At 46.0% G+C, this 23,079-nt stretch overlaps 1 protein-coding gene across 2 annotated transcripts in view; it reads left to right on the top strand.

The window, feature by feature from the left end:
* Positions 1–21,276: 21,276 nt before the first annotated feature.
* Positions 21,277–23,079, top strand: part of CDS1 (CDP-diacylglycerol synthase 1) — an 81,651-nt gene continuing 79,848 nt past the window's right edge. Inside the window, 1 exon segment of one of the 2 annotated variants that reach the window (NM_001044534.1) lies at positions 21,277–22,345. In NM_001044534.1, the coding sequence (NP_001037999.1) occupies positions 22,229–22,345 (117 nt within the window). In that variant the 5' untranslated portion in view covers positions 21,277–22,228. 2 annotated transcript variants of the gene reach the window in all.

The raw sequence follows: 23,079 nt of genomic DNA, 5'->3' as shown, positions 1-23,079 counted from the left end.
CTTCTCATTATGCAATAATAGCTAAAAATGAGAATTTCAAAATACAATTCCAATTTAGTCACTCAATCTAATTATGTTAACTAGTTAAAAATGAATTATTGTATTTTGCCTTTTTTAAAAAATTGAAGTGGGAGTTCCCATCGTGGTGCAGCGGAAGCAAATCCGACTAGGAAATATGTGGTTATGGATTTGATCCCTGGTCTCGCTCAGTGGGTTAAGGATCCAGTGTTGCCGTGAGCTGTGGTGTAGGTCGCAGAGGTGGCTCGGATCCCGAGTTACTGTGGCTCGGTGTAGGCCAGCAGCTGTAGCTCCAATTGGACCCCTAGCCTGGGAACCTGCATATGCTGCAGGTGCAGCCCTAAAAAGACGAAAAGACAAAAAAAATAAATTGAAGTGTATACATAGTTGAGTTACAGTATTTTATTTTCAGGTGTACTGTGTATTGATTCAGTATTTTTATAGATTATACTCCATTATGACTTATTACAAGACAATGGTTATAATTCTCTAATTCTCTGTACTACATGATATAGTCTTGTTGCTTATCTATTTTATACATGGTAGTTTGTATCTATTAATACCTAACTCCTAATTTGTCCCTCCTTTCTTCTCTTTCCCCTTTGGTAACCACACGTTTATTTTCTGTATCTGTAAGGCTGTTTCTGTTTTGCATATATATTCATTTGTTTTATTTTTTAGATTCCAGATAAAAAATCGTAAGTGATATCAAACAGTATTTATCAGAGTGTTCTGCTTGTGTTTTCTTCTAGGAGTTTTATGGTTTTAGGTATTACTTTTCGATCTTAAAACCAGTTTGAGCTTATTTTGTATATGGTGTGAAGGAATGTTCTAATTTCATTCTTTTATGCGTGCGGCTGTTCAGTTTTCCCAGCACTATTTGTTGAAGAATCTTTTCTCCATTGCATATTCTTGCCTCCTTTGTTATAGATTAACTGACCATAAGCATGTGGGTTTAGTTTTGGGCTATCTATTCTGCTTCATTTATCTAAGTGTCTGTTTTTGTGCCAGTACTTTAGATTATTCCTTTTATGTCTAAATATTTTTGGAGAGTTTTTCCTTAAATTCACAGTATCTCCATCTTTCCCAGTCTCCAAATTTAATTTTTTCCATACCCTCTGAACAGAATCTATTTTTAAAAATTGGAAAATATCGTGACCATCATGCTGACAAAGTGAATAATTGATACAAACTCTAAAAGACAAAAAATAGGGGTTCCTGTCGTGGCTCGGCGGAAACAAATCTGACTAGTACCCATAAGGACACAGATTCAATCCCTGGCCTCGCTCCGTGGGTTAAGGATCTGACATTGCCATGAGCTATGGTGTAGGTCACAGGTGCGCCTCGGATCTGGCATTGCTGTGGCTGTGGCTTAGGCCAGTGGCTACAGCTCCAATTTGACCCCTAGCCTGGGAACCTCCATGTGCCATGGGTGTGGCCCTAAAAAAGACAATAAGTAAATAAATAAATAAGACAGAAACACTAGAGAATAGTGTCTAAGTTTTCTTATGACCCTGTAATATCTTTTAAAAAGTAAAGAAAACCCATGCTTTCGTTATTATGTTTTCTTTGGCACCAGGACGTCGCTTTATGGGCAGGGTTCTCTCTTACCACTTCAATAAGCTATTATGAGACTCAGCTTGGTTGACAGTCCCAGGATGCTTAAGTCAGTGACCTGAGCTTCCTTAGGGACTAGCCGAGTGACTTCATATGATATGCTTGGGACCACTGACAGCAATATCACTTGATGAGTCAGAGTGGGACTGGAGATCTTTCCATAAATATTATTGTAGGTCATATTGCAACTGGGACCTCCATTTAAATGTGGTATGTTTAATAGCGTGTTTGTCACCACTACCTATCTACCAAGACTCACTAAAACTAGAGTAAGGGAATTAAAAAGATACAAAGCCAAAATAATAAATAAAAAAGAGAGATGAAACAATAGAAAGAAATGAGGAAAGAGCAGATGAAATGTCAACATTTTAGAAACTAGAAAATAGTTAAGGGAGTTCCCGTTATGGCTCAGCATATTAAGAACTCAGCTAGTATCCATGCGGATGCAAGTTTGCTCCCTGGCCTCACTCAGTGGGTTAAGGATCTGGCCTTGCCACAAGCTGCGGTTTAGGTCACAGATGCAACTCAATCCCAAATTGCTGTGGCTGTGGCCCAGGTCGGCAGGTGCAGCTCCGATTCCACCCCTTACCTAGGAACTTGCACATGCCGAAGGTGCAGCCCTAAAAAGAAAAAAGAAAAAAAAAAAGTAGATAGATGATGACTAACTAATAGATGTAGCAAGCTGAAATTGAATTGTCACTAGGTGAAAAGCCAATAAAAACGAAGGTATTTCCCACGACAATGCACCTTCACTTCGTACCTTCATATAAAGCAGACCTGTGTTCAAACCTTAGTTTTGGCGATCAATGGCCAGGAAACCGTTGATAAATCTCTTATCCTAACCTTCTCTGAAGCTCGGTTTAGAAACCTATAAAATAATGGCACTATCTGGTGTTCTCACTGTAAACAGTGAAAGAGAATGTAGGTAAAGCTCTGAGTATAGTGCCAGGCCAGGTACCAGCTCTCATTAAGTGGTACCCATGTAGGTAGTGACAGCCCTCCCTCGTTTGCCACATGGATGGGAAACCCTAAACCCTAGTGTGGTTTGCCCTGGGGGTAGGTTGTCTGAGGGAAGTGCAGAAAGGCTGGAATGGGCAGGGGGCTGGCTGGCTGTGCTGTCTCCAAGCAGAGGGTGGATCCCTGGCAGTTACACTCTGGACTGAGGAACCTGAGCATTTTGGGAAAAGAAACTGGCTGGCACATGCATTTCCCTCATTCCTAAGCATTCTGGCTACAGAAATGATGGATACCCTAGGAGTTCCCATGATGGCTCAGTGATAACGAACCTGACTAGTGTCCATGAGGACGCAGGTTCAATCCCTGGCTTCCCTCAGTGGGTTAAGGATCTGGCATTGCCATGAGTTGCAGTGTAGATGGCAGATCCCACATTGCTGTGGCTGTGGTGTAGGCCGGCAGCTACAGCTCTGATTCGACCCCCCTCCTGGGAACTTCCATATGCCACATTTACAGCCCTAAAAAGCAGGCAAGCAAGCAAGCAAGAAAGAAAGAAAAGAAAAGAAAGAAAAAGGAAATGGACACTCTAACCAGTGGAGTGGGTAGGCATAGATGACAGAGAGAGAACTCAATAGCTAAGCCATCCAGGCTTGAGGTTGTGTGAGGCTAAGTACCACTTAGGATGGCAATGCAGTGAATATGCTGGGAAACCAGCACGGAGCAGCACTGCCAGCCTCCGCAACCCAGCCACAGGTGTGACACTGCCATGTCAAACCATCTGTTTGAGGGTCTGCTTCAGAGAGAGGTAGAATTATGTGTAAAAACTCCTGTGCAGGAGTTCCCGTCGTGGCGCAGTGGTTAACGAATCCGACTAGGAACCATGAGGTTGCAGGTTCGGTCCCTGCCCTTGCTCAGGGGGTTAAGGATCCGGCGTTGCCGTGAGCTGTGGTGTAGGTTGCAGATGCAGCTTGGATCCCGCGTTGCTGTGGCTCTGGCGTAGGCCGGTGGCTGCAGCTCCGATTCGACCCCTAGCCTGGGAACCTCCATATGCCGCGGGAGGGGCCCAAGAAATAGCAAAAAGACAAAAAAAAAAAAAAAAAAAAAAAAACCACTCCTGTGCAATCCAGGCCTTAAAAGTTGTGCTTGGGGAAATGCTTTATCCTATGAATGGAGGCCAGGGGCGGGGGGATGTGTGTACACAGCCTTCCTTCAGTATCTCACAGGCTGGATTCCAAGACCCTCTGTGGATACTCACATCCGCAGATGACAAGTCCCTTCTATGAAATGATGTGGTATTTGCATATAACCTGTGAACATCCTCCTGTATACTTTAAGTCATCTCCAGATTACCTATAATATGTAACACAAGGTAGGTGCTATGTAAATAGTTGCCAGGCATGCAGCAAATTCAAGTTTTGCTTTTTGGAACTTTGGAACTTTCTGGAATTTTTATTTTTATTTTATTTTATTTATTTATTTTTTTTTTTGTCTTTTTGTCTTTTTTGTTGTTGTTGTTGTTGTTGCTATTTCTTGGGCCGCTCCCGCGGCATATGGAGGCTCCCAGGCTAGGGGTTGAATCGGAGCTGTAGCCACCGGCCTACACCAGAGCCACAGCAACGCGGGATCCGAGCCGCGTCTGCAACCTACACCACAGCTCACGGCAACGCCGGATCCTTAACCCACTGAGCAAGGGCAGGGACCAAACCTGCAACCTCATGGTTCCTAGTCGGATTCGTTAACCACTGCGCCACGACGGGAACTCCTGGAATTTTTAAAAAAATGTTTTCGATCTGTAGTTGTTGGAATTCTTGTGTGCAAAACCTGCAGATGAGGGCTGAATATGTGTGTGTGTACATAAACTCTCCAAAGAAGGTTTCGATTATGTATATATACGCTCCAAAGAAGACTAGAAAGGAATATGCCCAAAAAAGAGCAATCATTGAAATTTTAAAGCAGGATTTCAGAGGAATTCAAATCCTGGAAAAACAATATCACCATTTTAAAGGGTAAGCGTTAATACACCAACCCAAACTCATAAAATTCACTTCAGTTTTGGCCAAAAAAAAAAAAAAATCAGAATAATCATCCTAGCAACAATGAAATACACAACAACCCTTAGGCTGTTGCTGTTCTTTTCCTCTTGGGACTCAGGGGGCATAGTGATCTTTATGATTATTTCTGGGTGTGACCGAAGAAACCAGCAGTGCAGTGGAATTTGGAACTCCAAAGCCCTACGCTTCTTATTTTTCTTTCTCTGCACAGAAAGCTGATACTCTGGGTTCAGTCTCTTCCTTGAACTGCAGGGCTCCAGCAGGAGAAAACAAAACTTTGAGGATAAACATACTGAAATAAGCTTGGAGAAGTTAGGCTGTCATTAACGTCCTCCTGGAAGGAGACACTGTTGTGCTTAAGGATATTTCAGAGACGCAAATCATTTTCAACATCGTGAGCAAAAACCTGTGGAAACAGGAATAACATGTCCTGTGATAACCTCCTACTAGCTATAATTAAAATACAAGTCCTTTGTCCTTGTCCCACTGAACCGGTGGTATTCAGTAACCAGAGGCCAAATAGAACACGCACAAGTCTTCAAAACTGGTATAAATAGAACGTGTCATTATTTTATAACTTTCATGCCAACCTCATGAGGTTTATGGTGTTATTTGTTCAGTTTTGCAGATGAGGAAACAGGCTGATGGAGATTAAATAGCTTGCCTACGGCCACCTGTTGGAAGGAAGAGGCAGCATTCCAAATTAGGGCAGCCTGCCTGGGAAGCCCAGGTTCCTACCCAACGGATGGCATGATCCTGCCATAAGCAACCACACAAGATGACCTAAACGGTCACATCACCCTCCTTGCCCTCTCTTCCTCTCCCAGTGCCCTCCGGTCACCACCTCCAACCACTGCCTGTTACACCCTGACACTGACTTTCCAGGACGAGTCTAGAGCTATTGAAAAGTTTGACTCTCCTGAGGTCAGAAGGCCTGAAGTCAGAAAATAATTTTCTTTAAATGAGGTGTATTTTAGAACAAGATTTTAAATACGCCAGGAAGAACTCGCTCTTTAAAGTTGTCAAAAAAAAAAAAAAAAAAAAAAAAAACCTGAAAAGTTGAGACAAGTTTTATTTGGGGTGAAATCAGGACACAGGTAAGCCCTGAGAGACCGCTCCCAGGAGGCGAGGGGGGAGCAGCAAAGGGAAGGTAGGAGGAACAAAAGATAGAGAACCAGAGTCACCGAAGAAGAGTCACAGAAAACCAGTTTCTTTGGGAAGACTTGAAGGTCTGGGCTTCCTGGCACCACTCCCGTGCCATGCACCTCAGCCAGTCTTCTTCCTTTCTTTGCTAAAGTCCCCCAGGGCTCACTGGCGCACCCTTGGGAGTGGCTGTCCTCATAAGTGACCGTGACATCTTTTGCTCTGTTCACTTAACTGCCCAGGAGGCAGTATTTTGAAGGATCTGAGGACATAGCAAGATAGAAGTCCTGAGCATGAAGGGGGAGGGCATGCGGCCAGGAACGGTTTTGCAGATGTTTCCTGCTGGTGGCGTGGTTATTACTGCTCGTCACAGCCATCAGTTATCACTGACTTTAGTGTTTTTCTGGTGGATATGAGGAGAGGCCAGAACTGGGCTCTTAAAGTCTTCTCCTAAAAATAGCTGACTCTCTGAAGACCCGCTATTCCAGTTTCCCCAGCGCCCAGAGGGCCTCACCCCTGGTCTCCACCCTGAGCCCTGCGCGGGGCTGCTGCACGTCGGCAGCGGCAGTGACTCATGTTTTACTCCGTGTAGAGGGTGATGGCAAGGGCCAAGCTTGAGTCCCCAAAGTAGTACCATAAATAAATCATTTCTAAGGCAATAGTTGTGTGTGTGTGTGTGTGTGTGTGTGTGTGCACGTTTATTGGGGCATTTTTGGATTTCCGGATATTCGGTTTGGATTGGTAACCAGAACACACGCCTACAAAATACATCCCAGTAATGAAGAATCAGGAAATACAAAATGAAAACAAGATCCAAGAACCACATTGGATTTATTATGAAATAGGGACTATTTTCTTTCGAAGGCGCAAGCAGGTGGTGAGGAGCAGAACTGATAGTAGGAAGGGTCAGCTGTCAAGCATATGCTTGGATGCGCCCCGCCCCGGAGGACGAGCGTCTCTAACCCTGCGTTGTTCAAGGGGCAGCTGCCTTTGCCTTTTGTGAATCAGCGTTGGGTTGGGCACGTGGCGTGTGTGCATTATCGGGAAGTGGCACCGGGAGTCTTGTGAGCTCCAGTGGGGCAGAGCCCAAGGCCTGCTCTGCCCGCAGAGAAGCTGTACACATGAGGCTCCTCGACAGCCGACTGCTTGAGCGTCACCCTGCCCATGAAACGCTCTAGGAAGGTGACCTTGGGCGAGTTATTTCGGCTCTCCTTGCCTGCCAAGACGGGCGACTTTATAGATGTTCCATTTGTAAAAGGAGGAGTGATTATTGAAGAACCTACGCATGAGGAGGGCGATGGTTAAAAGACTGACGTGGGAGTTCCCGTCGTGCTCAGTGGAAACGAATCCGACTCATAACCATGAGAACAACGTGGGTTTGATTCCTGGCCTCGCTCAGCAGGTTAAGGATCCGGCTTCGCCCCGCGCTGTGGTGTGGGTCACAGATGCGGCTCGGATCCGCGTTGCTGTGGCTGTGGTGTAGGCCGGCAGCTACAGCTCTGACTGGACCCCTAGCCTGGGAAGCTCCATACGCTGAGGGTGCGGCCCTAAAATAAAGACAAATAAAATAAAAGACTGACTTGTAGTAAAGTACTTGGCACTGCGTGTGGCGCTGTTGAAAATGGGCTGTCGCTGTAGCCGCTGCTCCATCTCCAGCCAGGCTCAGGTGAACATCCGGTTAACTAAATAAATGAATAACAAAGAATCGACTGCCTCTAGTCCCGTCTTGGATTTGTCAATGAGTATCAACTATCCGGCAGTTCCATAGTACTGATGAACCAAGGCGTTAGATCTATCAGAGGAAAAGGAGCCTAAATTAGGAAAATCCACATCAACACATAGTCTGTCCATCTTAACTGCCATCATACTTGTTTCTCTCTCTTTTTTAACATTCTGGAATGAATAACTTTATTCATACCATCATATGTATGATGAGAAATTCAGATTTGTGGTCTCAAGTTTTAAATTCATTAACATGGCATCAGAATGACATTTTATCTCGTTTCATATAACTTTTTCTTTTTTTTTTTTTTTTTTTTTGTCTTTTTGCCATCTCTTGGGCAACTCCCACGGCATATGGAGGTTCTCAGGCTAGGGGTCGAATCAGAGCCGTAGCCTGCAGCCTACATCACAGCCGCAGCAACGCCGGATCCTTAACCCACTGAGCAGGCCAGGGATTGAACCCGCAACCTCATGGTTCAGATTCGTTAACCACTGAGCCACAATGGGAACGCCCCATTTATATTTTTAATGAGGTATAGTTGATTTACAATATTATGTTTCACCATAAGCATAGCAGTTCACAATTTTAAAATTATAATCCATTTAGAGTTATATTAAACACTGATTATATTTTCTGTGCTGTACAATATATGCTTATTGCTTATTTATTTTATAAATAAATGGTAGCTTCTACTTCTTGATTCTGTAGTCTTAGTTGCTCCTCTACTCCCTGTCCTCACTGGTAAGCACTAGTTGTTTTCTATAACTGTGAGTCTTTCTTTTTTGTTGTATTCACTAGTTTTCTTTATTTTGTAGAATCCACATATAATTGATAGCATATAACATTTGTCTTTCTCTGTCTGACTTATTCCACTAAGGATTATACCCTCCAGGTCCATCCATGTTGTTGCACAAGGCAAAATTTCATTCTTTTTTCTATAGCTGAGTAGTATTCCATCGTGTGTATGTACCACATCTTTATCCATTCACCTGCTGGTGGACACAGATTGCTTCCATATCTTGGCTATTGTAAATATGCTGCTTTGACCATCAGGGTTCATAGATCTTTTCAAATTATTGTTTTCATCTTCTTCAGATATATACCCAGGGGTGAAATTGATGGATCATATGGTAGTTCTCTTTTTAGTTTTTTGGGGAATTTCTATACCGTTTCCACAGTGCCCACATCAATTTCCATTCCTACTGACAGTGTCTAAGTGTTCCCTTTTCTTCATATCCTTGCTAACAATTGTTATTTGTGGTATTGTTGATGACCCTTCTGACAGGTATGAAGTGACACATCATTGTGGTTTTGATTTGCATTTCTGTCTTGATTAAGCATCTCTTCATGTGCCTGCTGGCCATCTGTAAGCCTTCAGAAAAATGTCTGTTCAGACCTCCTGCCTATTTTTTAATCAGGTTGTTTGTTTTTGCAATACTGAGCTGTGATCTGTTCATATATTTTTGATATTAATCCCTTATCAGTCATAACATTTGCAAATAGTATCTCCCATCCAGAATAAATGAAAGGTCTTTTCATTTTTTTAATGGTTTCCTTTGCTGTGCGAAAGCATGCATTTATTTATTTATTATTTTTTATTTATTTATTTTGGAGTATGGTTAACTTATAATGTTGTGTTAGTTTTGTGTGTGCAGCAAAGTGGCTCAGCTATACATGTACACATATCCATTCTTTTTCAGATTCTTTTCCCACATGGGTTATTACAGAATATTGAGTATAGTTGCCCATACTATACAGTAGCTCCTTGTCTGTTATCTATTTTATATATCGTAGTATGTATATATTAATCCCAAACTCTTAATTTATTTCCCCCCCCCACATGCACAAAAACTCTTCAGTTTAATTACACCCTATTTGTTTATTTTGCTTTTACATTTAAAGTAATTTAAATTATTGCCACTTTGTTAATTTTTATTAGAGATCCTGGGGCTGGTGCCCACCCATCCTGGGGCTGGTGCCAGCCCACTGGAGGACAGAGCCACGTCTCGGCATCTGGCTGCAGGGCCCGGAGATCCCAGACTTGGTGTTGGAGCACTGGTGGGTGGTGCCAGTTCCTGGGTGCAGGGTCCAGGGTGTCTTGAAACTTATGTTAGCTTGCTGGTTGGTGGGCTGGTCTGCACATGGTAGGGCTGTTGTTCTGGGGCTGGTGTCTGTCTGCCTATTATGGGTTAGGCTGGTCATGAGGCTAGAACATGCTTGGCGGTGGTTCGGACTTGGTACCTGGGAGCAGATACCTGCCCACTGGTGGGTGGAGCTGGGTCACAGGGTCTCTAGCTGCAGGGCCTTGGGGATCCTGGGTCTAGTGCCTATGCATTAGTGTGTGGGGCCAGGTCCTAGACCCTCTGGTGGGGGGCTATGTCCAGGGTCAGCTATGGGCTCAGGGAAATTTATGGCAGTCTGTTTTCTGGGGGGTGGGGAGAGAGCTTTGCACTCGCCTAGTTAGCTTCTTGGCCTGAGGCATCCCAGGACTGTCCCAGTGCCTACAAGCTGGTGGGTGGGAGTGCAGGGCTGGTTCCCAAGATCAATAAGCTAAAGGAAGGATTCCAGAGTGCCTCTTGCCAGCAGCAAGCCCCACAGGGTAGAATGAGCTCCTCCAAGTGGCTGCTACCAGTGTACTTGTCCCCGAGGTGAGCTCCAGTTACTTCCTGCCTCTCTAGGCGACTTGCTGAGATCAGCAGGGTGGTCTGACCCAGGCTCTTTTCTAATTACTGCTTCTGCCCTGGGTCCTAGAGCACGGGAGATGTTGTGTGTAGCCTTCAAGAATGGAGCTTCTCTTTCCCACAGCCCTCTGACTCGCCTGAATGTTAGCCCACTGGCCTTCAGAGCGACATATTCTGGGGCTCGTCCGCTCACTTGCAGGACCCTCAGCTTGGGGAACTTGATGTGGGGCTAGCATGCCTCACCCCTTGGAGAGAATCTCTGCAGTTGTGACTTCTCCTCTGTTTGTGCCCCCCCCCCCCGCCCCCCGCCGGCAGTATGGGACTCGGCTCCACCCTGACTCCACCCCGCCTACCTGTCTTGTGTTTCCTCCTCTATAGCTTTACATGTAGATAATCTTTTCTGGTAGCTTTTGGTCTTTTTCATTAACGATCTTTATGTAAAGAAGTGTAATTGGGAGTTCCCGTCGTGGCGCAGTGGTTAACGACTCCGACTAGGAACCATGAGGTTGTGGGTTCGGTCCCTGCCCTTGCTCAGTGGGTTAACGATCCGGCGTTGCCGTGAGCTGTGGTGTAGGTTGCAGATGCGGCTCAGATCCCGCATTGCTGTGGCTCTGGCGTAGGCTGGTGGCTACAGCTCCGATTCAACCCCTAGCCTGGGAACCTCCATATGCCACGGGAGCGGCCCAAGAAATAGCAAAAAGACCAAAAAAAAAAAAAAAAAAAAAAGAAGAAGTGTAATTTTGGTGTGCCTCTGAGAGGAGGTGAGCTCAGGGTCTTTTGCTCTGCCGCGATCCTCTCCAGTCACTTTTGTTTGTCCTTAGACAGATGTAACAATTTCATCAACCAGAAAAAGGGCCCGGACTTAGTAGAATATATAGAAAGTGAGAAAGTGGGTAACCCAATAGATAATTAGGTTACCTCAAGACTTAAACCAGATATTTAAAACTAAAAAGGAGAGGCTTTGGAGGGATTTCAAATAGTTTCTTGAGGTGCATACATGTGAAAACTGCAGAATGTTCAATTAGATAGATTTAGCCAGTGAATGCTCAAATTCACTGCGAAACCAGATAGCCACGAGTGACTCAGACCCAAATGACAGCACGAATCAAAGTTCATTCTGTGTTAACCATATCTCCATGCTCCTTTGCCTGGGCAACATGAGCGTCCTTGCCCAGAGCGTCAGAGCCTTCAGGAGGCACTTTGTAAATATCTCCAGGTGAGTTCAAATGCGACAGAGTCTCGGAGGCAACGTTCTGAACCATTTCTCATTTTGCACCATGAGTTACTGGGTTGAATTCATTTGTAATGCCAAGTCCATAAAAGATGATGTCCATTCACAGTCTGGTAGAGTTGCCCCCAAAAATACAGGATGCCTAATTAAGTTTCAATTGCAAATCTATAGCGAATACTTATTTTTACAATAAGTAGGTTCCAAATACTGCATGGGACATACATATATAAAAATGTATTTGTTGTTTACCTGAATTTCAAATTCAAATGGGCATCCTGTAATTTTATTCTCTAAATCTGGCCACCCTACCTTCCACTCGTAATAAGCACATAAAATTTCATTTTAACCTCTGCTCTCTATCCACTCATGGGTAATGAGAGGACAGAATACTAGTCCAAGAGGTGGTGGAGAATATTTAATATTTGTCCTGGTTTTGATCAGAGAGGAAAAAAAAAAGAAAATAATACCTACTACATAATTGGCATTTTTGCCACATTAGGGCAGTCAGCTCTTAGCTTCTTACAACTAAAATCTGCTCAATTGAGGCTATAGGGCCCTTCAGAAACTTCTGCAAAAGCTGAAAAGAACAGAAAGGCGAAAAGGCAGTGGGACACCATGACATGGATAATATGTTAGGGTTTTCTGAGAGGCTGAGCTACAAGGAGGATGCAGTGCAGAGAGAGAGGGAGTACAAGAGCCAGCTGACACAGGTTAAGACAGGGGCTTTCAAAGTTTTGTCCCATAGAACATATTTGCAAAGTGAGAAATGCCTTGGTGGGTTTTAACTGCTTAAGTGGAATAATAGCTCTTCCCCCACCTCTTAACCTTATTTTTTTTTGGTATAAACTCTGGAACAGACTTGAGTTCAAAGCCCAACTCCATTACTGAAAAACTATGTGGTTTGGGGTGAATTATGTAACACACCTCTATACTTTATTTGAGGACAGCAGATATGAGTGTGTGAGAATTCAATAAATATATAAATACATGTAGCAGAGCCTGGCTAAAGAATTAACACGGAGGGAGTTCCTCTTGTGGCTCAGCAAAAATGAACCTGACTGGTATCCCTGAGGATGCAGGCTCAATCCCTGGCCTCCATTAATGGGTTAAGGATCTGGCACTGTCGTGAGCTGTGGGGTAGGTTGCAGAAGGGCTCAGATCTGGGGTTGCTCCGGCTGTGGTGTAAGCCAGCAGCGGTAGCTCTGATTTAATCCTGAGCCTGGGAACTTCCATATGCTGTGGGAGTGGCCCTAAACAAGATCCCCCTCCCCCCCCCAAAAAATTAACATGGAAACTCTTGAATTCTCAACTATATCCTACAGAGTAGTGGGTAAGAACTTGGATTTTTAGGGTCTGCTTACTCTTGATTTGATCACCAGCTCTGTGACTTCAGACAAATTATATAAGCTTTGTAAGTCACTTTCTCATTAGTGAGAAGAGGTATGATAACAGTACTTCAATCATATGGTTATTGAGGATTTCAACTGAAATAATGCATGCCATTATTAAAAGCTCATAAATGTTAGCTATTGTTGTTGAATGCTTTTCTTGTTTGGCTTCCTTAGTGCTGGAACATTCTGATTCTTTCTTACCTCTCCATCCTTTGTTTGCTGTTGCTCTGGATTCTCTACCTTTGCCCTGCCTTACTCACTCAGCCTTTTGCACACATTTTTTATTTTTATTTGTTTACAGCCACACCTATGGCACATGGAAGTTTCCGGCCTATGCCACAGCCACAGCAACACTAGATCTGAGCCACATCTGTGACCTACACCACAGCTCACGGCAACGCTGGATCCTTAACCCACTGAGCAAGGCCAGGGCTTGAACCTAATCCTCCCAGAGACACCTTCAGATCCTTAACCCCATAAGCCATAGCAGGAACGCCTGTACACATTCTGGGGGGGGGGGGGGTCACCTCTCCAGTCTCTCTGCTCCAGCCCCCACCTCCATGCTGGCAATTCCCAAGTCTTTTATCGTCAGTCTTTATTCCTCCACTTACACCACAGTCTTATGCAACTTGCACTAGCGCAACATTTTACTCCAGAGAATTACTATCATCGCAAAACATGCATGTCCAAAATAAAATTCTCAGCTCCCACCCGCTGCTAATTTCCACTGGGGTGGGGAAGAAGCTTTTTCCGAGTTCTTGCTTTTGGCAAACACAGTCATTCTCTCGTCGTCCCCAGTGTCCAGACCTTGTAGGCATCCTTGACATGTCCATTTCTAACATCCTTCGTGTCCGGTCAATCACCAAAGCACTAAGCTATCAACCAAATACCAAGAAAAGAGAAGTAGGAGTTCCCATCGTGGTGCAGTGGTTAACAAATCCGACTAGGAACCGTGAGGTTGTGGTTTCAAGCCCTAGCCTCGTTCAGTGGGTTAAGGATCTGGCGTTGCTGCGAGCTGTGGTGTGGGTCACAGATGCAGCTCGGATCTGGCGTTGCTGTGGCTGTGGTGTAGGCCGGCAGCTACAGCTCCGATTAGACCCCTAGCCTGGGAACCTCCATATGCCATGGGAGCAGCCCTAGAAAAGGCAAAAAGATGAAAGAAAGGAAGGAAGGAAGGAAGGAAGGAAGGAAGGAAGGAAAGAAAGAAAGAAAGAAAGAAAGAAAGAAAGAAAGAAAGAAAGAAAGGAAGGAAGGAAGGAAGGAAGGAAGGAAGGAAGGAAGGAAGGAAGGAAAGAATCCCTGAGAAACAAAACCAAAACTAACTTACGAAGACACATCTGATAGGAAGACAAAACTGTTATTTCAAATTACCCTCCTGCCCCATGCACACTCCAACCACTCTTCCCAGGAGCATTGATATTGGTTGGTAATTGTAGTATCTTTTGACTTTCATCTTCAGGATAAAGGCTTTTGCATATTTGAGATAGTAGGAGCAGGAAGCACAACTGAGACAGAGCTAAACTGTACTGCATAGGAGTTCCCATTGTGGCTCAGCGGTAACAAATCTGTCTAGTATCCATGACGACATGGGTTCGGTCCCCGGCCTTGCTCGGTGGGTTAAGGATCCGACATTGCTGTGAGCTGTGGTGTGGGTCACAGACGCAGCTCGGATCTGGCGTTGCTGTGGCTGTGGTGTAGGCTGGCAGCTACAGCTCTGATTAGACCCCTAGCCTGGGAACCTCCATATGCCACGGGTGCGGCCCTAGAAAGACAAAAAGAAAAACAGCAACAAAAAAACAAATGGGATTTTGTCTTTAAATGATTCATGTTCTCTATCAGACAGAATTCACCTGCACTGCCACGAAGAACCATGTGCATGATTCTCAGTTTGCGAAGAATTAACTTTTATCCCTACAGAGTTTTCAAATAGCCCAACTGATCAAAGACAATTGCCACAGAGTCAATATTTGCATCCCCCCTCCCCCACAGATTCATATGTTGAAACCTTCCTCCCCAGTGTGAGAGTATTAGGAGGTGAGGCCTTTGGGAGGTAATTAGGATGAGAAGAGGTCAGTCATAAGGGTGGAGTCCTCACGCATTGGATTAGTGACCTTGTGAGAGTCATGAAAGGCGTTCCCTGGTGGCTCAGCAGGTTAAGCCATGGAGTAGGTTTGATCCCGGGCCCAGGAACTTCTGCATACCAAGGGAGCAGCCAAAAAAAAAAAGTCAGGAGAAAGCTGGTTTCCTCTCTCTCCTCTCTACTATGTGGGAAGACAGGGAGAAGTCAGGTGTAGACCACTGAAAGAGGGCCTCACACTAACTCAACCATCCTGACACCCTGACCTCGGACTTCCAGCCTGCACAACTGTAAGAGAGAAATTGCTGTTGTCAACAAGTCGTCTGGTCTATGGCATTTCTGTTATGGCACCTTGAGCTGACGAAGGCAACAGCCAAGATGCATCCATCTTTGGTGTCAGGTCATCCCTGGCAGGACTGCCAGGTAACGCCGAATGCCCACTGCGGGGACAGCCAGGAACGCTTTTGCTCATTTCTGAAACTTTGTCCATTTTCCTAACACTGCTGTGTTAGCAATCATCGGTTTCCTTGGTGTTTTGAAACACTTAGAAACCTCTTTCCTAATACATGTCGGTGGCGGCATAGTTGTGAGTCATTTCTTTCATCGTCCTCGATGCAGACTGAGAGTATTCACACAGCCTCAACCAGACTGCCAGCTGACAAGGTTGTCTCAATTTGCTTTGCAATCAAGATAGTCGAAAGTTTTGCCTTAGAAAAACTTGAATGTCCTTGCATAAAATGTTTTCCTTGCACCACTAATTTCTCCTCACATATATACTGGAAATAACTTGGCAGAACTAGGTACTAAGTCTTTTTGGCAACTGTTCCCTAAACAGTTCCATATTTACAGTTTTGAGTGGTATGTTGCCGAAGCCAACCTTGCTGACAAAACCAAAAACATACACTGCAGTATTAGTCCCCCCCCCCTCCCCCCCCCCCCGGCCCCAGTCCATCTAAAGATACTCTAATAGACTTCTTTCTAGCTGCAGGGAGGCACAGGAGCATCAACAGCTCCTTCCCAGTCTCATACCTCCACCCGTCCCAGTTAAACACAAGAAAATGCATCAGAGCCTAAATAATTAAGGCATAAATTATTGCTGAGCCTAGAGGATGGATGAGATTGCTTTAATCTCCATAATCATTTAGGAGAGTAGTATTAATTGGGGAAGCAAATCAATTAAATCTCTTAAAATATAATTACTTTTTTGTAAGTCCAACTGTGAGAAAAGAGGGGTAACAGACGATAGGTATTACTAGAAGTACACATAATTTTAAAATCTTTTGTAATATGCAAGAATAAAATAGATTCACTAATGAAATCTTTTGTAATATGCAAGAATAAAATAGATTCACTAATGAAATCTTTTAAACATGCCTTCTGATAATATTTTCCAAATTAAAAATTCAGCTTCATATAGTCTAGCAAAAAGCATCTTTTGCTTTTGTTTTATGCTATAAGACTATAAAGACATGGAAACATCTTTTAGATTTTAAAAACGTGAATACCCTTTACTGAAAAAATAAAACAAAAAACATATAATTGGGACAATCTGGAAATAGCCAAGATATGTGATCTTCCCAACCAACAACAGTCTTTAAAGTGCTATACTTTTTTTTCTTTTTCTTTTTCTTTTTTTTGTCTTTTTGCCTTTTCTAGGGCCGCTCCCAGATACGTCCAGATTTCAGCAATTTGTTGAACAGAGACAATTGATATAATTTAAAGCAAATCAGTGATTTGGCCCTTCTAAGGATGGTTACCAATCCCTTCCACTTCTCTAAATGTCCATTTCCAAAAAGATAGAAATCCAGCCTTAGTCAACATTAAAAAAAGTTGAACCATGCAGTATCAAAAGCACACATATACCCATTCTTTTGGAATATAATTTACAAAGTTATAGAAGGAATATACTGCCTTTTTTTTTTTTTTTTTTTTTTGTCTTTATAGGGCCACACCTGCGGCATATGGAAGTTCCCAGGCTAGGGGTCCAATTGGAGCTGTAGCCACTGGTCTACGCCACAGCCACAGCAACGCCAGATCCAAGCCGCATCTTCAACCTACACCACAGCTCATGGCAACGCTGGATCCTTAACCCACTGAGCAAGGCCAGGGATCGAATCCATAACCTCATGGTTCCTAGTTGGATTTGTTTCCACTGCGCCACCACGGGAACTCCATATACTGCCTATTTTAAAAAGGAATTAAATTGCCAAAATATAACTTGCTCAGAGTTACCGTGATTCAGTAGTAATTCAGGAGAATTTCGTAGTAATTTAGGAGAAGCTGGAAATGGAAGGGATTCTTCAGTCATCACACATATGCAAGCCACATAGCAGTAATTTATTCCAGTTAATAGAAAATGCCTATTTCGTTAATCTTATTACTGCTGAAGGATAAAGCAAAACTTAATTAATTTGATAGACTAATGGTTTCTTTGGACTTATTTGCAGAGTTGCCTTACCCCATTTTATAATTTCTACCCACCTTTCCAAAGCACTGTCTTCATATCCCTTTTTAGTTCAAGGTCTCTTCTGGGGTGTTGCAGTTTCGCGAATTTAGAAGTTGAATATTGCTCTTGAGAAATGCGGCTTCTAACAATATAAATGATAACACTAGGTAACACCTATATAATGCTTAACTAGGACCAGGCACTGTTCTAAGTACTTCATGTGTATTAACCAATTTAATCTTCATAAGAATTCTAGGAGGAAAATATTTCACCCTTATCCTCACATATCGGGACCCTGAGGCACAGAGAAGTTACTTGACTGATGGCACAGACCAGTAGGTGGCAGAGCTAGGACTTGAACTTGGGCAGGTTGGCCGTCGCATTCCTGGGCTTAATTGCTACAAGTTACTTGTTTCTGCTGCTACTTCACTTGCAGTACACAGTGGAGCTGGCAAAATTTGAAGTACACACACCTAGGTTCCAACTCCAAATTTCCTCGGTAAACCTTGATAGTTTATATTCGGAACCTCAGGGGGGTTTTCCCTTGTACACTAGAAATAATGGAGTTCCCGCTGTGGCTCAGTGGAAGTGAACCTGACTAGTATCCATGAGGATGTGAGTTTCATCCCTGGCCTCGCTCAGTGGGTTAAGGATCCAGCATTGCTGTGTCTGTGGCATAGGCTGCCCACTGTAGTTCTGATTCAACCCCTAGCCTGGGAACTTCCATATGCCTCAGGTGCAGCCCTAAAAAAAATAAAATAACATTTGTCCTGTCTACTTCAGTGGTTGTTCAATAGAATCAATAATGTGTGTGGAAGTGCTTTATAAAGTGTTACGTTAACAACTATCACTTAAACTTTGGGCATGTCAGGATGTACCTTCGGCTGGGTGTGCTGAAATGTCCCATAATGGTACCCGGGTCACAGCTAAAGATGGCAGAGCGATGACTTGAACCCAGAGTTGGGCGTATATAAAACCGTGCTTCTAACTCCACGGCTGCACTTGGATCTGCTCTTCAGTCAGAGGCAATGGATGGGGCACCATTGTTTTCCTGTGCCGTTTCATTGAAAATAAGAATGTAAACATCCATCGTCCTTCAGTAATTTACCACCAAATGTTGCTCTGGTTGGCCTAAATCATAAACTCCTATCCCTGACTTACAGACTGAACTGACGGAGGGCAGCAGAGAAAGACAGGTCCAGTGACAAAAGCTACAGCGCAGGTGTCTGAGCTACGGGAAACACTTGGCTGGGGAGGGTGTCTTCTTCCCCTGGCAAGTGGGGACATTCCAGCCTGGCGCCTTTGAGCCTCTGATGTGGAGAGCAGCTCAAATTCCCACGCGAGATGGGAAGGTTTATCAGTCTGGGAACATTCGGAGGGGCCTCAGGGAAGACAGGGATGGGGGGGGGGTCTCTCCATCTCGTACCCTTAATACTTTGGGCAAAGTCCCTCTGTCTTTGAGCAAAAGAGGTGGTGAAAAAAAAAATCCAACTAAAATAAAGATCACATAAATAGTACTCTTAGCACTCTCTCTTTGCCCTCTAGCAAATGCTTCACTAAGAGTCATAAATCACTTCAATTTCACTAAAGTAGAAAATCTATAAATCTACTAAGAAATGCTGGCCGAGTGTCTCCTGCGATCAGCCTGTACGTGTTCTTGGAGTTTACACAATGCCCTTCAGCAGATTAAATTTTCATAAACCTAATAGGACAGGACTTAGAAACTCCTGCATGCCAGATTTTGTGTCCTCGAACACAAATGTAATAAACTTTGAGAATGTAAGCTCCCTCAATGAAGAAAATTGAAACAGAAAGGAAAAAAGTCATTGAGGAAGTCTGCGCCCATAGAGCCATCAAGGCCAGTTATGCTTGGCGATGTTATAACACACCTTAAGTAAAATGTCCCAGCCAGTCATTAGTAGAACCTCCTTTCAATATATATTAAAATCCATCTTTCTTTTCTTCAAAGAGGAAAATGAAGCCACATGAGTACCTTTCTAAGGCTAATACAGGCCTTTTTATTAAAAAGAAAATGCAAATACTGCATCTCTTTCCCTGTTTATGCTCTACCTCTGCCATCCATTCACTTCTTCATCCGTTTCTTCAACAAAAGTGTTGGCTGCATGAGGCTGGGGGCCAGGGGCCACTGCTGTGGCAGGGATTGGATTGTGAAGACGTTTACAGAGCGGTTCCTGCTGTCTGGGTTCGGGGCAATCACTTGACAAGCGGCAATGACTAAAATGAAGACAGAGAAATGAAAGAGAGGAAGGAGGCAGAGCTTAAGGAAAGGAGAGGCGAAGGAGCAAACCACTCTGTTTGGCGGTCTGTCGCTCGGTCCCGCGGTTCCCGGGGCTGGGAACACTGCTCCTTCTGGCACTCACTCTTGGCCTCTGTTGTTCCCTCCTTCTACTTCTCTCACTACCTTTTTTTTTTTTTTTTTTTCTCCTGCAGCAAAGGGAGAAGAAAGTCAATGGAGCTCTTGGGTTGACAAAGGGAAGGGGTTGGGGGCAACCGTTCTAGGGCCATGCATGCGATGCCAGGTCCCTTCCGTTTGGTTGGTTTTGTTTTCAGGCGTGGGAGAAAGGAAGGACCGGATTTGGAAAAAGGAAGGCTTTAGCTGCAGAATCCCGTGTAAACTGGAAGGGACCCCAGAGACAGCCCTCCTTACTATCCATTTTATAGTCGGCGACACTGAGGCATAATGACTTACCCAAGGCCACACAGCCAATTCGTGCCATTGGTGGAACTAGAACTCAGGCATCTTAACCCTCAGGAAAGGTAGAATGGACCAGGGGAGCACTTCCCTTTTTTTTTTTTTTTTTTCTCTTTGAGGGCTGAACCTGTGGCACATGGAGGTTCCCAGGCTAGGGGTCAAATCAGAGCTGCAGCTGCTGGCCTACACCACAGCCACAGCAACATGGGGTCCAAGCCGTGTCTGTGACCAACATCACAGCTCAAGGCAACAGGGATCGAACCCACATCCTCATAGATGCTAGTCGGGTTTGTGACCCCCTGAGCCACAGCAGGAACTCCCCAGTGGAGAGCTTCTAATGCCCCTTTTCGCTGGGCAGGGAGGGAGCCAGAGGTGGGAAACTCCACTACTGCGGGCAGCAGCCTCTTTGACCTCAGGCAGCCCTTCATCTGTGGTCCTCCAAAGAACCGAAGAGCAAACTGATTCGTGACCCCACAGTCTTCGTTCCTTAGGAAAAACCACACCACGGCTGTGGCTCAAAGGACGTGCTTTCCTATCTTTTGTCTATTTTTGTTACTCTCCCCATAAGGCTGAGTTTTCTCTCTATCCCTTTGAAAATATGGCGACCCACTCTGAACCCGGACTTTGAAGATTTGTTTGATGACGTGAAATGTCTTTGTGCTCTGCTTTTCAGTGCATATTCTACTTTGGCGTTTTGTTTGTGCTTGTTATTAAATTTTCACAACAATGTCACTCATTTTCAACGTGTCCGTAATGACCTTGAGAAATTTATATTGCGGATTTATTTCTGTAAGGCTGCTTGTAGAAACAACGTTGAACGTTGTCTTGTTTGTATCACGGCCTGTTTCCTTTCTTCCTCCCATTGATCAGCTTGTCGGTAACGACCAGGTGGTACGAACACGTTAAGAAAACTAATCACCGCCTAAAGGGATTTAGAACGGTATTACTGCGGCTCTCGCGCCCTTCCTGGTCCAGCTTTAGCAGCCCAAGGTCCATGACAGCTCAGAGATTAGCTGGTTGGCAGCTGCACCCCGTCGCACCTCAGGGTCCTCTCCAAACCCTACGCAGTGAATTTTGGGAGATTTACTACACGCGATCCTTAGAGAGTTTCGGTGTGTGATTGAAACTGGCTGAACCCATCCGGGGACGCCCAGGGAGGCAAACACATCTTCTCCTTTGAAGGTGATGACACTGGACCTGAGTGCCAGGAAGTCATCGAGTCCGTCCCGCCAGACAAGTTTCTGCTTCGAGACAGCGTGGAACACCCCACGCGCCCTGATGCCGCGGGGGAGCCAATTGAAGGGGTAGTGCTGAGAGCTGTCACTACGCACCAGGCGTCTTCGAGTAGTTCGTCCAGCTTCCCAGGGGCTCGCCGACGAGTCCACGCTGCAAGTTCGCGCTCCTCACCTCCGAGCTCGTCGCTCATCCCTCGTCCCTGCTCCGCCTCCCTGCTCCTCCCCTAAGCTTCCGCTCGCAGGGCTCCCACCTTTTCTCAAAGCCACCACCTGTGGGCTCCTAGAAACCCGGGCGGAGCCTCGGGTCGGGGCCCATGACGTCACCCTCCCGCGATGGAGGCGGGGCGGTGGGAACCGCAGTGCAGCGCAGAGGGGCGGGGCCGGCGGGGCGGGGCCTGCGGCGCGTGACCTGCTGCGGGAGGCAGGACCCCGCAGGAAGGTGTCGGGGGGGACCGGCCGACTCCTGCGTCCGGGGGCGGGGCGGGGAGGGGCAGGGCCCCGGCGGCGGGCGGCCGGCGGAGCGCGAAAGCGGGTCACGCTTCCTCCTTCCCTCCCCGTCCCTTCTTCTCCTCCCACCTGGGCCTCTGCGTGGGGACGCGCACCTGGCAACTGGCGGCCGAGTTCCGCCGCGCCCCCGGCTTCTCCGCTCAGGCTGGGCGCCCCGCGCCTGTCCTGCACCCCGAGCCGGCCCCCTGCGCCCGCCCCTCGCCCGCGGCTGCAGCCGCGTTCGCTGGCGGCGGCCTCGAGCGTTCGCTCGTTGATGCCGTTTTGGGGGTGACCCCGCGTGGCGGTGGCGCGTCCGCGGTGGGGGCGGGTTAGTGGCCGCGGCTTTCCGGGACGTAGGGTGCGCGGCTGCGGGGCGGCAGGGTGGCCAGGCGGCGAGACCCCGCGCGCAGCTCGGGTTTCGGGACTCCGGAGGCGAGTGCCACGGCCGCGCGGGAGCGGGAGATGTGGGAGCTCAGGCACCGGGGAGGCTGCCCCAGCCCCGGGGGAGCGGTGGCGCCGCCACCCCGCGAGGGAGAGGCAGCAGGCGGCGACCACGAAACCGAGAGCACCAGTGACAAAGTAAGTAGAGCCGCGAGAGGCGCACGCCGACTTCCAGGCTGGGTCCTGGTTGGGGCCCGGGCACCTGGGAGCGAGGGTGGGGCCCGGCGGATGGGTGTCAGGTGAGGCCGCCGGCTGCGCAGCCCACGCAGCTGACTTTTATTTTCTCCTTTCACGAATGGTACCCGGCCCCCAGCCACGGCGCGTTTCCCAGAATGATCACAACCGCTTCCAGGATAGTCGAATAATCCACCTTGACTCCAGTTTCTGCTTGTCCCAGCCCCTCTCTCTCTGGGATCTGGGCCGGACGCTAGAGTCGGGATGGAACCTGCCATCCTGAGAGCTGTACTTTTCTAGTAGCTGCCACCTCCCACCTCCCCTCGGTAGGGGAGCAAAGTTAGCAGGGACTAAACTTAAGACATGCACCTTCAGTCCTAACATGTCACTGGATCCTGGCGCTGGAGGCTTGGCTGCTTGCACTCCATCAGCACTTTCGTTTCCTCTTTTTTTTTTCTCGCTAAAACAGATTTTGGAGGTTTGAGACTCTCCTGCGCGTGACCCAATTGTAATTCTCTGTTGAGTCCATGGCAGATAGTGCCCTTCTGTCTCCCAGTAAATTTCACTTGACCTGACATGGTAATTCATGAGGACTTTTAAAACTCCCGTTTCTATAGATCACCCTTGCTTCACACTGAAGGATAAGTAGATGTAATACCACTGTTCTTTTTAAAGGTAGAAGAGAGTCAACGTTCAAC

This window comes from Sus scrofa, chromosome 8, assembly GCF_054392235.1.
Source record: "Sus scrofa isolate SSC_HxYL_T2T_F1_AM1 chromosome 8, Sscrofa_HxYL_maternal_Yorkshire_Landrace_v2.0, whole genome shotgun sequence".
Taxonomy (NCBI): Eukaryota; Metazoa; Chordata; class Mammalia; order Artiodactyla; family Suidae; genus Sus; species Sus scrofa.
This window is presented reverse-complemented; position numbering and strand designations above follow the sequence as displayed.